This window comes from Pezoporus flaviventris, unplaced genomic scaffold, assembly GCF_033815535.1.
Source record: "Pezoporus flaviventris isolate CSIRO_AGI_PZ_B2104156 unplaced genomic scaffold, CSIRO_AGI_Pfla_v1 ptg000013l, whole genome shotgun sequence".
NCBI classification, from domain to species: Eukaryota; Metazoa; Chordata; class Aves; order Psittaciformes; family Psittacidae; genus Pezoporus; species Pezoporus flaviventris.
Genome location: NW_026892561.1, coordinates 39,138,583 through 39,152,398, shown reverse-complemented (window position 1 = coordinate 39,152,398; position 13,816 = coordinate 39,138,583). Strand labels below are relative to the sequence as shown.

Genomic DNA, 13,816 nt, shown 5'->3' with positions numbered 1-13,816 from the left:
GTAGGATGCAGAAGTCTAAAACAATTGCATACCATTTCCCCCTCCACCTGCTTCTTGTCAGCACAGTCAGTTTTCATGGGTAAGCCTGTTCCACTTCCCACTTCTCATGTCTCGTCTTGTGCCAGGAATGTTTTACTGTATAACTGTCATAACCTGGAAAGCTTTCTGTTTGTCATTATTTAAAGAGGAAATGGTAGTTTCATGTGAACTTTTTTGTCATACTTGCTTTTAGTATTGTATTTTATGCAGAGAATTTTCCAAATGACATGGCAACAATAAAAGTGTCAGTTTGCCAATATCCAGCAATGGTTTTGTTTTTAACCTGGAAAAGAGCAGTGTTCATCCGTGTTGTGCTAAGGGCAGTTTCTTGGCCTCACCAGCAATTCTGCTGGTTGATGCCGGTTCTGCCTGCATTGTCAAACTGTAGTGGTTGCTTCTGTTGGTGCTATTGACAGAGACCTCTGTGCTTCTCAGAAATGCAGTAACGAGGCGTGGGCTGATCACTGCAGAGTTGCTTGTATAACCTTCTCTTGAAAAAAGAAAACCTCCCACTCAGAACTGCTGCTCAGATACTGGGATGATGACGAGTAGCTTTTCAAAGCTTAGAATGGTTTGCAGGAATGCGAGGTGACAGGAATGGAGCCCGTGTCATGCTGTAGTGCAAGGCTGTGTGTTATGGCTGGGCTCGTGTCACAGCTTGTTGCTGCTGTGGGGTGCAGGTCCTGTCACTCCTGCCTTTGTGCCCTGTGAGTAGCCAGTTCAATTTACTAAGGCAAAACACTTTTCTTTTGTGCTTGTTCTCACTCTTTCTGCTGTCTTTGTGAGTTGAATTGGCTCAGTGCAGGGAACAGGGCAGACAGTGAGCAGGACAGTCCTCATTTCTGGTAACAGTTCCCTTGTAATGTGCAATTGCGTCCACAGTGTTTTCATTTGAAGTGTGTGTTTTGATAAGATGCACTGCATTGATGCTGCACTCTGCACCCTGCTCACTTCCGCTGTGGTCACGTACTCCTGTCACTTTCCCACCACCATCTCTAGCACTTGTTTGACCACTTCCCTAGTGGAAAAGTAGGACGAGCACAGGGTAGGCAGGTTGATGTGATGAGGTGCATGGGAGGAAGGAAATGCAGACCTGGGACAATCTCTCTTAGCAGCAGTGAGCTGTTCCACTGGCTGTGCCTTGTTCTGTTGCCTCTTATTCTCCAGTGAATTTGAACACATTGGTCAAATCTGAGAGGAGCGAATATCTCCAAGATAATTTAGCGTCTGCAAGATCTGTGGAAGACCAAAATGAAGAAAGAGACCTCAGATGCCCCACAAGATGGGAAAGGTTGGAATATGAGCTCTTGATGTTACTGCACAGAGCATTCATTTAGATTACAAGTCCCAGTTACTAACAGTCTTCACTTAGAGCTCACAGTCAAGAAACACAGCATGTTGTGATATCCTACTTGCTCTATTTTTATTTTTACTTGTTTAGATTGAAAAACTTCCTGGAGTTTGTTGCCTTGAATCCAGACCATCAATCTTGCTCTTCAAACCATTACTAAGAGGTTGCCTGCAAGTGTGAAATCTGATTCTGCCTCTTGGGCTTCTGAGGCTGGACTAAGGTCTGAGACTTCAGTCAGTAGGGGTTGTGTACAGTAAATGTGCCTGTAAAAAGGTGAGCATGGGGAAGGGGTGAGTGTGAGGTCTACTATGTAATAGGTCTCAGAAATCTTACAGGAAAAGATTTAACCTAGCAGAATAGGTTAATTCTGAATGACTGACTGTTCTGGGTATAAAATTTAACTGACGTGGGAAGGGGAAGGCGGAATTCATGCATGCAATTTGGATTTGTGGAAGATGGATCACGGAACTGGCCTGTGCTCAGAATCGGATGTCCAAGATCATCACCAGCAGTCAAGATCATTGCCAAATTCATCATTGGAAGTGGAAACCTGTTTTCATCTTTCTAGCCCTGCTAAAAGGATATACCTTTGATGTTTCTGGAATCATTTATCCAGATGTTTTCACCTGCTACATACTGTGAGAGCTAACGCCGCACTGTTGCAAACAGTAACTCAGAGAGTGGAGATGAACCTTCTGAACTTACAGTAGAGAGGTTTTTATTACAGCTGATACTGGTCTTCTCTTCATAAAATCTGCATCTCTTGGGTTGCTGGTGACTTATTTTTTCCTGGCATTTTTCCTGGGAAAAGAACTGCCTGCTGGTTAACTGAAGGGAGGATATTGCCTTGAACAAACCCAGGAAAAGAATTGGCTATAAAATGTAAGACACGAGACTGGGATTGAACTCTGGCCATTGTGTGAATTGAGGGGCTGTGGATTCTCATCCTTTGTTTTTACAGAGGGTCACTATCCTAGCTAATTAAAAAAAAAGAACAGCTTGCGATAAAGCCTGATTTCTAGGCAGTTAGGTTTCACTGGGGGTGCTCATTTCACTGGGGGTGTTCACTTTCAGGCCGGCCTGTAGGAAATCCTCACTGTGATCTGGAGTGGAGATTTGATCATGTTAAAGACAAACCCTTTTTCTCAAATCCTGAAGATTTTCACGAGTTAATGATCTATGTTACTCACTGAGTTTTCAAGAGATGTGAATGGATTACTGTGAGGGGGGTGAGGCACTTTGACAGATTACCCAGGAAACTTGTGAATGTTCCATCCCTGGCAGTGTTCAAGGCCAGGTTGGACGGAGTCTTGGGTGACATGGTCTAGTGTGTGGTGTCTCTACGCATGGCAGGGGCTTTGGAACTAGATGATCTTAAGGTGCTTTCCAACCACAGCTACTCTATGATTCTGTGATTAATTTCCAGATCTTTCCTAGTCAGTCATTGTTGCATGTTAGTTACGTGATAAGCACTGAATCTGTCGTCAAATGAGGACCAGCTAGTTTGCTCCAATCATCTGAATGCTGAAAGGGAATGTTGTTGCATGGCTTCTGCTGCCTGCTGTCCTCGGGGATCGCGGCAGGAGGTGCAGGGTGACACCCTGTGTGGTGCCTGGGCAGAGCCCCCCAGGGCCAGGATGCTGACCAAGGGGAGAGGTGCACTGATAAGATTTGGGGGTTCCTGGACACTGCAAGCCATTGAGGTGGAGGGTGTAAAGACATGAATTAACCCAGGTTTGTGGTTTTGGTTATGGTGATTTTAGAGATACCCTAATGTATGTGGCTGAGGAACCTCTTCTCTGTGATCTGCTAAAGGTTTTGGAAGCTCTTGATGTGAAACAGTACATTGCCAGTTGTTTTAAGGTACTCGGTTATGAAAGCAGAATCTCTTGATTTCCTTTCAGAACATAAACCAGTTACACAACAGCTGAGAAAAGATTTCTGACTTTAATAAAAGTCAAAGACTGAACTCCACTGCAGTGTCCTCGGGGCATTCATAAAGTTCTAGAATTCCTTCAGCTGCACAAACAGGAGTTTATAAATATTTACTGAAACTAACTTTGGAAATGTCACTTGTGCAACTGGAGGTAAATATGAAGGAGAAACTGGGGGTGGGTACGGGAACAGCTTGTTACAGATAGGTTGTGTCCACTTTGCTATATATTTCTGGTTTATGACCACTTGGTTTAATTTCAGTCCTTGCCAGCTGCTTCTGCAGCACAGCATCTGCACACACAGTTCAGAAGGAACATCTGAGAGAAAATGAGCACTTTAGAAGGCAGACTGCTGCACCCATTGCCTAATGGAATGGCTGCTGAAGACTTCAGCGTGGTTGTAAACGAGTGTGTTAGGAGGAAAATCAACTGCCACTACTGTGTGAGACCTTGAAAAAGCTGTTAAAAGTTTTGCACAGTACTGAAGGAAGGTGCAAAATGTAAACATCTGCAGTTCTAAGCGCTACTGTGCAGATTTTTCTCACCCATCTCTAGTGGTGATACCAAAATACAGTCTTAAATTCATAGATCTCCAAGTTTGGGCAGCTACTCCATTTTATATGCATTTTGTTCACATTTTGTGATCTATAACTTATGCTTTATTTTTGAGAATTTCACTTTTGAGCAGTGTTTGAGGAATTCAGCATGAATGTTTATCCTGAATAGATTAGACTATAGGATTTCTAAATCAATACCCAGAACTTATCACACACTACATGTGTAAAAGCACAAATCTTCATCTTTCATCCCAAAATAATGTGATTTTTTTAAAGATAATGTTTTGCTGAAGTTTGACCTCAGGAGAAACTTCTTTACCTTGTGCCCACTCCACCCTTGTGAACACAAGAAAGGCGAGTCGCAAAGCATTAAAAGCAAAATCAAATCAGGAAGTGTCCCAGTAAGGATCAAACCTTTTGTGGCCCCATCTGTTAAACAAAGGGATATTGGGGGGGGAATCTTGGAGAAGTCTGGCCTGGGTGGTATCACTTTGAGGGTGAGAAATAATTCAACTAATTAAGATTCGTGTTGTCTAAATATTCCATGTAAAAATCATACTAACTAGATATAAAATACTGAACTGTGTCATAAAATATTTAAGCATTAAGTGCAAAAGCTCATTTTTTTTTTTGTTCCTTGTAGCTTAGATCAGGGAATTTTAATCACAGTTACTTACCCCTCACTTTACACATTGCTGGCTGCAGAATCTGGGGTAAGTACAGCCACCTTCTTTACGCCTGAGGGATGACAGGGTTGTAGCGTGTAATACTTGCACAGGGGAAGATGCAGTCTTTTCTGCTTTGTGAAAGCAAACAAGATGTGATGTTTAAAAAATGAAGTTGGCCTAGAAATAAGTGATTGGGGGGGGTGGGGGGGTGGGGTGTTAATTTCTTTTTTTTTTTTAATGGTGAATTTTACTTGTCAAGTAAAGGAAGGTTTTATTACTTGACATGAGTGATCTGGCATGCTGAAACTAATGAGCCTAAATTAGACCGGCAGGAAGCAACACAGTGGGTGGAAAATAGACATTGAAGTATCTGAACAAATTTGTGAAGGGCTGAATGTTCCTCTTGCACACCTTTATTGTGGCAGATAGGCAAGATGGTAAGACCACGCAGAGCCTGAACCACAGAGCCTGAACCATCTGCTGAGACACTCTACCTGCTCTCCAAAAGCTGTTTGAGAGACTAAGCAAAGTGCTTTTATTATCTGAAAAGATACAAAGTAACTCCTTCACTATGGTGCTGATTTTAGTTCAGTTTTCAATTGGCTACTGTAGTAATTAAGCCCATGATTAAAATGAAGCAAATACTTCAGCATTTCACTGAACTGGGGCTCTATTTCATGTTGTTGTTTTTTTTTTATCTGGGGGCAGCTGTAAAAATCATGGAAGCAACTCTGCAAGTGGGTAAGTTACCAGAGTGCTCTTCAGTGAGGAACCTGGCCCTGGAATTATGACAAAACTCTGCCCCATCACTTTTTCTATTATTCATTTTACCTCTGATAGACATACCTTTTCTTCCCTTCAGTGCAAAACCCAAGAGTTCTTCCCTGCCAGCTGCCAGATGATAGCTTTCCCTAGTAGTTGCAAAGAGATGAGTGATTCATTGGTACAATCTCAATGCTTTTTTTACGAATCTGTCTTTTAAACCTGGGGTTGTGTGAACTTTCCAGCAACTTGTGTTAGTTAAATCACTGTTACAACCCATTGCTCTGGCTGCACGCACTGCTGTGCCTTACCAAATAGCTGGTGCAAGGCAAAGCACAGCAAAGAACTCGCTATTACACTTCTTGATGGTGAGTGTTGCCCACTTGCCTGCCTGCACTCTTGCTCTCAAAGATCAGCAAATACTTTAAATCTCAGCCTGCAGAAGAAAAACCAAAATTCAGAATCCTTATAAGTTCTTTGTACACAATGACCATGGCCCGAAACACTTGTGTGTCAGCTTCATGAACAGCTCTGCAATGTGAGTGATCTGGGTTTTTTTCCATCTATGTTTGTAATACTTTACATCAGATGTATAGATGATTTAATAAAAAAACCCAAACACGACCAAACTTGGTGTGAACATTGGCTTGATAAATCTTTTCCATAGAAACTTCTTAAGTATTCATTGATATTGAGTTGCTTAAAGTGATAACTTGACTACCAGGTCTGAAACTCGTTCCAGGAAGATCAAATATTGCAGCTGCACTGAACCTGAATCATTTCAGTTGGGTTCTGTGTGGGTGCTTGAGTCCACCTGCACAGAATAGATACATACAGAACTCTGGTTTTGAGAAAGCAAGATTCCATTTTGCAGTGTGTACATCGACTTAAAAGAGCGTCTCTGACCCCTGCTCCTGGGTAGAGGTGGAGCCATGTGATGAAGGCAGTTAGTGCCAGCCTCGCACATGCACTGATTCAGAGAGATGTAACCACTGTGTAAGGGCAGGGAGGGTGCACAATCCAATTACAGCTTTCAGTGTTTGGGTTTACTGATTTGCCATTTCAAATGTTACACTTGCAGTTCATGTCTGTTTATTTGTTACTTGATAAATTTTAAATTGTGTAAGGACTGGAGATGGCTGTGTAGGTTGGTTATTTTCTATTTTTTTTTTTTTTGTTTTCCCCTAAAAAATTCGGTACCTGCCTTCAAGTAAACTGGAAAGAGGGGAATAATTTTAACTTCATGGTATTTTAATGATTTTCACTGCTATGAATTGGTTTTGCTCCCTGTAGTCTGTCCTTTATTGCATTAGCACTGCAGTTCAATATTCGTGTGGGATACTGTTTTTTTTGACTACTGTGTTGTAGTGCTGCTGCTGTTACTCATCATTTCATATAGCTTCATTGAGGCTATTACAAGCCGTTCCAAAATTTAAAATAAACATTTCTGCTTCAGCTGGGCGAAGGTCACTTCATCTTTAGTGAGGATGTAAAGCATTTTTTATTGGTACCTTTATAAAAGGGATACAAGCAAAAGTACTCTTGTATGTGAAGAACTCAAAGATTAGGACTAAAGAATAAAACAACTGCAAGAGTTTTATGCTGCAAGGGGCTGCAAAGTATATCCCTTTTCATTAGATACTATGATTCAAAAGTTACTTGTTTTAAGCTTATTGGGTTTAAACTTTGCATTTAATTTCTGTAGAATGGGACTTTAAATGCTTCCTCGGCAGGGCTGTGGATAAAAAATGGCTTCCCCTTTTCCTGCACCATCTGATGAATTACAGACTTCTCTTAAATATTTCATGGTGGTTTTAATTCTGCTATTAGCAAATTACCTCTGTATGAAAAGTCACATTAACAGTTTAATACTGCTCCGGGAGTCGCTAGCAACTTACGAAGTGACTCCCATGACTCATCCCCTGTGCTCTAATCGCTATATAGCTCACAGGCTGTCTGTGGGTGCCACTCCTGTCTTGGGCCAGGGTTCGCTCCCCTCGCAGTGCCCTGTGAGGCTTCATCGAGCAGAGGAGCGAGCAGAGGACAGTGGAGCCCTCCTGCTATGGATGTTACCTATCACTTTGGGGCTGGAAGGGCTTATAAGCTCTTCTGCAGAGACAGCTTGGCTGTTAATGTCCCTGCGGAAAACCTGGGAGGAGTATAGCAATCCCTTTGATAGGGGATATAAAGATTGCTTACACGTTTACCTCCTTCACCCAACTGTACGTTTTTCTTCCCTTTTTTAAACAGAGTGCTACCAGACAAGATGCACACTGGATGCATTGTCGTTTTATCCACTCTGTAAGTTAAAACGGTGCTGTAGTGCTGGATCTGTGTCAGTCAGAAAATAAATACTCCAGCAACTTCTGTCAGTGGCACCCATCGTAGGGGAATGAGTCAGGCGTAGCTCTCTAGCAGCTCAAACCTACCCTCTGCTCTCTAGAGGGCGGCTGCATAGTCCTCTTAAGGGTGGGAAAGGCTACACGGGTGGGGGAGCTGCTGGGTGAAGGCAATGGACAGAAGAGAGTCACCGAGTGCTTCTTTAACCAGTGATCGTCCTTGTCCCTGCTCTTCCCTCCCTCGGAGGAAGGGGGGAACCTCCGAAACAAGATGCCCTGACATAACCGTGCGCTCTGGGGACGGATCTTTAAAGCGCCTGTGCTCACAGTTTGTGCAGCGCTGTGGGTATAAAGCACAGAAGTTATGAGTAAGTCCTTCCACTGTCTGACAGCCAGGAGTTACTAGAGGGCTTTTGAGTAATCGGAGTTGACGATGCCGAGGACCAGCGCTGGCATCTTACCCATTTCAGGCCTTTTACGGTTGTTTCTCCCGTTTCTTGTTACCGGCGCAGCTTCGCTGTCCGAGCCGTGACTGCCGACGGACCCTGCACCCCGCAGCCGGGCTGGCGGAGCCCCCCCGCCAAGGGAACAGGGGAACTCATAAACAGCGCCCGTCTTGCACCGGCGGACCGGGGCCGGGTGCCGTTACCTAGCGGGCCGGGGCTGCCGCTGGGGTAGGGACGCGACCTCCGCCGCCGCGGGGCGCTCCGTACCCGGCCGTGCACTGCGGCGGGCGCGGGGCTGCGGCAGAGTGACGGCTGCGGCCGCCAATAGGGAGCGCGGGGGAGGGCGCCGCCATTTCGGGCCGCAGCTCAGAGCGGTTCCCGGCCCAGCAGCTGCGGCGGGGGCTCTGCCCGGTGCCGTGCGGCACGGAGCAGGACCGCCATACGCGCTGGCGGCGCGGCGCCGCGCCCCCTCCGCTCTTCCCGCCCTCCGCCCCTTGCTCCCGCCCCCGTGGCAGCGCTGTGGGGCGGAGCGGAGCGCGGCACCGCCTCGCTTCGGCGGGTGCCGTGAGAGAGGTTGCGGCGGCGCCCGCGGCCGGTCGGCGATGGCGGCGCGGCAGAAGCGCGGGTGGCCGCGCGGCTACTAAGTAGGGCAGCGGCGGGGCGGGGGCGGCGGCGGGGCCGTCGCGGCGGCTGCGCCATGCGGGCCGGGCACGGGGGGCCGGGCAGGAGACGGCGCCGGGGGCGGTGCGCCCTGCTGCCCGCCGCGGGCCCCGGGGCGCCGGGGCGCTGAGCAACAGTTGGCCCCGCCGCCGCCCAGCATGAAAGTGTGCCGGCGGAAGGCGCTGGCGCTGTGCCTGGGCTACGCGCTCCTGCTGCTCCTCGCTGCCCTCAACCTGCTGGAGTACAAGTGGCGGCGGGAGCCGCGGCGCTGCGGGGAGCCCCCGGCCGCCCCTCGCCACCGTCTCCCGCCGCCACCTCCGCCGCCGCCGGCCGGGAGCGGCGGCCCGGCGGGCCCCCGGCGGCAGCTGGTCTATGTCTTCACTACCTGGCGCTCGGGATCGTCCTTCTTCGGGGAGCTCTTCAACCAGAACCCCGAGGTTTTCTTCCTCTACGAGCCGGTGTGGCACGTCTGGCAGAAGCTGTACCCTGGGGACGCCGTCTCGCTGCAAGGGGCAGCCCGCGACATGCTGAGCTCCCTGTACCGCTGCGACTTCTCCGTCTTCCAGCTCTACAGCACGGCGGGCGCCGGCAAGAACCTCACCACACTGGGCATCTTCGGGGCGGCCACCAACAAGGTCATCTGCTCTTCGCCCCTCTGCCCGGCCTACCGTAAAGAGGTGGTGGGCATGGTGGATGACCGGGTGTGCAAGAAGTGTCCCCCGCAGCGCCTCAGCCGCTTCCAGGAGGAATGCCACAAGTATCGCACGCTGGTCATCAAAGGTGTCCGTGTCTTTGACTTGGCTGTCCTCGCCCCGCTTATGCGGGACCCGACTCTGGACCTCAAAGTCATCCACCTGGTGCGGGACCCCAGGGCTGTCGCCAGTTCTCGTATTAAGTCCCGGCACGGCCTCATCCGGGAGAGCCTGCAGGTGGTGAGGAGCCGGGACCCCCACATCCACCGCATGCCCTTCCTTGATGCTGGCCACAAGCTGGGCGGGAAGAAGGAGGGGGGTGGTGGCTCAGACTACCATGCCCTGGGTGCCATGGAGGTCATCTGCAGTAGCATGGCCAAGACCCTGCAGACTGCTCTGCACCCCCCTGACTGGCTCCAGGGGAACTATATGGTTGTGCGCTATGAGGACCTGGTGGTGGAGCCCATCAAGACCCTGCGGCAGGTGTACAGCTTTGTCAACCTGGCCGTCAGCCCAGAGATGGAAAAGTTTGCCCTCAACATGACCAGTGGCCCCGGCTACTCCTCCAAGCCCTTCGTGGTGTCGGCCAGGAACGCCACCCAGGCGCTGAGCGCCTGGAGAACTGCACTCAGCTACCAGCAGATCAAGCAGGTTGAGGAGTACTGCCACCAGCCCATGGTCCTGCTGGGCTATGAAAGGGTTGGCAGCCCTGAAGAGGTGAAGGACCTCAGCAGAACATTGCTCAGGAAGCCGCGGTTGTGACGGGGCAGCGGGTGCCTGCCAACTGCCCTGGCTGGTGGCTGAGCCCTGCTGGGGAGAGGAGCGGCTCCAGCTGGCTTGAGTGAGGGAGGGAGCCGGGAAAAGCAGCCTGGCTTCTGATTTCCTCCAAAGACTGCTGAAGGGTAACATACAGTAATGTGATGATTTCTTTCTTTCTTTTTTTACCCCTTCCCTTCCATTGAGTTAGATGCTATTAAAGTAAATAAATAAAGTGGATCAGAAAATACGTGTAAAGCTCCTTTCCCCTTCTCTAAAATGTCAGGCAATGATTCTGTACCAAAATCTTGTTAATGGAGTTCTTGTAGGCTGAGGATGGTTAACGGAAACTCTTGCACAATTCTTAACACATCTTTATCTCCCTTAGTGTGAAAGGGTTGCCCTTGGAAAGCATAATGCTGAAAATCAGACTTTTTGTATGAAAGAAAATATGACATGATAGTAATCAAGAAACCAATAAATGATATTCATTTTTATAATTACCTCAATTGTTTGGGAATTACAGTGTTGCTTATGTACAGCTGGAGGGGATGCTTCCTTAAAATAGCAACATGGACTTTCAAATAGTATGGGTGGTGGGGCTGGAGTGCAACATTTGACATGTTCAAAGATTAGGAGCTGCTTTTGCAGGAGCAAGTACAGATCTCACAAATGTAGTGCAGGTTTTATGGCTATGTTAAAGCAGGTTTCTATTTAACTATTGTCTTTTTTGTTGTATTTATAAAGTCTTTCAAGTGCCACTGTATTAGTGTTCTGAGAGTTCTGAAACGTTTGCCATCACAGCAGTATTTATTTTTGTCTTGACATGTATGTCCAGGAGTCACTGTCAAATAGAAGTGGATCTACAGCGTGACAAGAAGTGCAGGATTTAAAAAGACATTTATCATACTGGAAACATTAGCATGTGTGGAAACAAAAAATTATATATTTATATATATTATATAGTGCTAACAATACATAAGATATGTAAGATATTTCTTGACATTGATTGATAACAGGCATAACAGGGAAGCATAAAAATGCATAAAATGATTTATTTTTCCCCTTTATCAAGTGTCCAAAGTTATATTTATGTACAAAGAGGAAGAAAACGTTCAGCTGTCTGTTCATAGCTGTGATGGAGCTTTTACAGAGTCAAGCTAGTGTTTGATTTCAGAGTGCTGGTTAGATGCTTGTTTCTTGTGAATTGTTATTGCTCTGTGGTGGAGGCAGATGGTGGTCTGGCTCCTTCTGGGAGCTTTGCCCAGAGACTCTGCCCCATCGTTAAAACTTGATTAAAAAAAGCCAACCCAAAACAGATTTTACTACTTCTGCTTTTATAATTTCCTGAAAAGCTCTTGTTTTATTAAAGGTTAAGTGGTGTGTTGCATACGAGAAGTGCAGACACCTCAAGTAGTTTTTAATCTTTGCGATATTCTCTGATGCTCTTCGAAGGCTCATTTTGGAACCTGAGTTTTTAAATGAAAGTGGTTTTGCCAAACTGTTCTCTTAGGAGACTATAGATTTTTCTACAAGAAGTACATTTTACATTGCCTATTTGGGTGTTGTGCCTTCAGAAATTATGAAGAGTATGAGTCGGATAAAGGAAAGTGATTTGTGAAAATAAACTGATTTTAACAGTTTATTAAACTGTTTATTAACTGTTGTTAGACAGTTTATTAAACTGCTGATAAGTGTGTGTGTGCGTAAGTGTGAAAATTTTTGTGATGTGTAATATGTCTGTTTCTTGTGTTAGTGCTTATAGAGGTGATAACTGGCTACTAAGCTATTGACTTCTTGATTAAATTTTGGCATTAGATGTTGAACGAACTCTGAAAAGGAAACTAATTTAATAAACTAGTTAAAAGATTATTGCATAAGGTTGCTTTTACACTTGCTGGGTGACTGCATTATGTGTGTCCATTCCCTCAGTTCATCATCGGCACAGATAATGTGAATAATTTCTATCAGTGGGAGATCTTGTAATTGGCCTGTTAGGATCTATTCCTAAATTCCAGATAGCAGTGCTAAAAATGGGAGGAATAGTTAATCTGATGTGTAAGATACAGGTTAAGTAAGGTGTTGTCGTGGACTGAGGTGTTTTGTGTTATCTCTGTACGTACTCTGCTGTGGTGCTGAGTGGATATTGGATGTCTGGGTTTTGGCTGTATCCTGTGGGGTGTTTTTTTTTTTTTTATATATCATTCTGTGTGTCCTGGGGCAGTGCTTGAAAATGATCTGCTTGTAGAGCGTGTCGCTTGCTTTTTATCCACCCACTACTTTACGACCCACCCCTGCTACCCACCGCACAGTCCTGTCAGCCTGCCTCGCAGCCGCCCTGCGTGTGTTTGCCAGCGCTGCTACCAGCAGGCAGGCGGTCCCGGGGAGCTGCAGAGCCTCTGCAGAGCGGGGTGCTTACCTGTGAGGAAGCGAGCCCAGTGTCCCCTCTGGGCTGGAACAGTGCCCCATGATTTTGGCTCCCCTGGCTTAAAACTTCGCTGTGGTTTCTAAATGAGGCTTTCTCATGACTGTGTTACAGCATAACCTCTTTTGATTTTGGGGCTGAAGCATGATCATTCATGTGTGCAGAATTCCTTGGTCTCTTCTGTGTGAATAAAGTGAACAGGAGGTAATTGTGTCTGGAAGTGTGAAATAATGACTTAGTTTCCAAAAATCTCCTTTGGCTTCTAATTATATTAAAAAGCTCATCCTGTTGTTCTGAGTGAGCACTCACTGCTCTTCTAATAATGGTGGATCAAAGCATCTGCTTCGCTTTACTGGTATGAACAGTGTGCCAGTAGAGTTGCAGCATCTGAATTTGGTCCATAATTTGAGCTCTACCTGCTACATTGCAGCAGGAATTACCCAACATACTGAACGGTTGTACCTGGGCATGTTTTGGTGACCAAAAAAAAGTAACGCAAAGCTCATTTTGTGAGAATAAAGGACTGCATTTTTTTTCGGGTAAAGCTTAAGGAGAAGTGTGTGGGACTCTGCTGCTTGTGTAAAATACTGGTGGGCTGAGCCCTATGTTTAATGCTGCTCCATTAAAAAAAAAAGTACATGAACAACTAGCAGTTAAAAGAGGCCATTTTTAGTCCTTTTGGTATTCAGAAAAGAGAATTAGAAGAATGTAAAAAAAGCCAAACATTAAAAAAAGATGTTTTAAATGTGGAAAATTACAGACAAAAATAGGATATCAGAAAGATGGTGAACATGGCTACAAAAGACCTCTGCCTGTTGTGCGGAGGGACATCTAACTGGGGTCAGAATACTCATATAATACTTGACTCTTATGCTTAAAAGTTGTGCCTGGGTTTGGTTTCTGTCTGACTTAATAATTACAGCGTGCATCCCCTGAAGCTAATGCTTGTATTAGTGAGGAATCAATAGCACAGACAAGGTACAAGGTGCACTAAGTTGCAGTGAACTGGGAGGAAGACTGTTTTGAAGACTTGGTGCATCATTTCAATGGAACAGAAAGGCCAGTGCACAACTATGTATTGTTTTCTGCTGCGAACAAAACCAGAACAGTTGTACAAATGTTGTAAATGGTAATGGTTGCTCAGTGCATGGAAACACAGGAAAGCCCTCTCTCTCCCACTAAGTCAA

At 46.1% G+C, this 13,816-nt stretch overlaps 1 protein-coding gene and 1 long non-coding RNA gene across 2 annotated transcripts; one reads left to right on the top strand and one right to left on the bottom strand.

Annotated features, from left to right (window-relative positions):
* Window positions 1-1,040: 1,040 nt before the first annotated feature.
* On the bottom strand, window positions 1,041-8,222 carry LOC133268978 (uncharacterized). Its single transcript, XR_009743255.1, has 3 exons — window positions 7,150-8,222; window positions 5,396-5,747; window positions 1,041-1,653 (listed from the first exon to the last, which is right to left on the bottom strand). It is a non-coding gene; the product is annotated as an uncharacterized LOC133268978 (long non-coding RNA).
* A 578-nt stretch (window positions 8,223-8,800) lies between these two features.
* Window positions 8,801-13,365, top strand: CHST2 (carbohydrate sulfotransferase 2). The gene has a single exon (XM_061452887.1). It carries the CDS (start codon window positions 8,915-8,917, stop codon window positions 10,208-10,210), a length of 1,296 nt encoding a protein of 431 aa, XP_061308871.1. The 5' UTR covers window positions 8,801-8,914; the 3' UTR covers window positions 10,211-13,365.
* Window positions 13,366-13,816: the final 451 nt, after the last annotated feature.

Coding starts and splice junctions, on each gene's coding strand:
- CHST2 (XM_061452887.1), top strand. CDS start 8,915: ATGAAAGTGTGCCGGCGGAAGGCGCTGGCGCTGTGCCTGGGCTACGCG.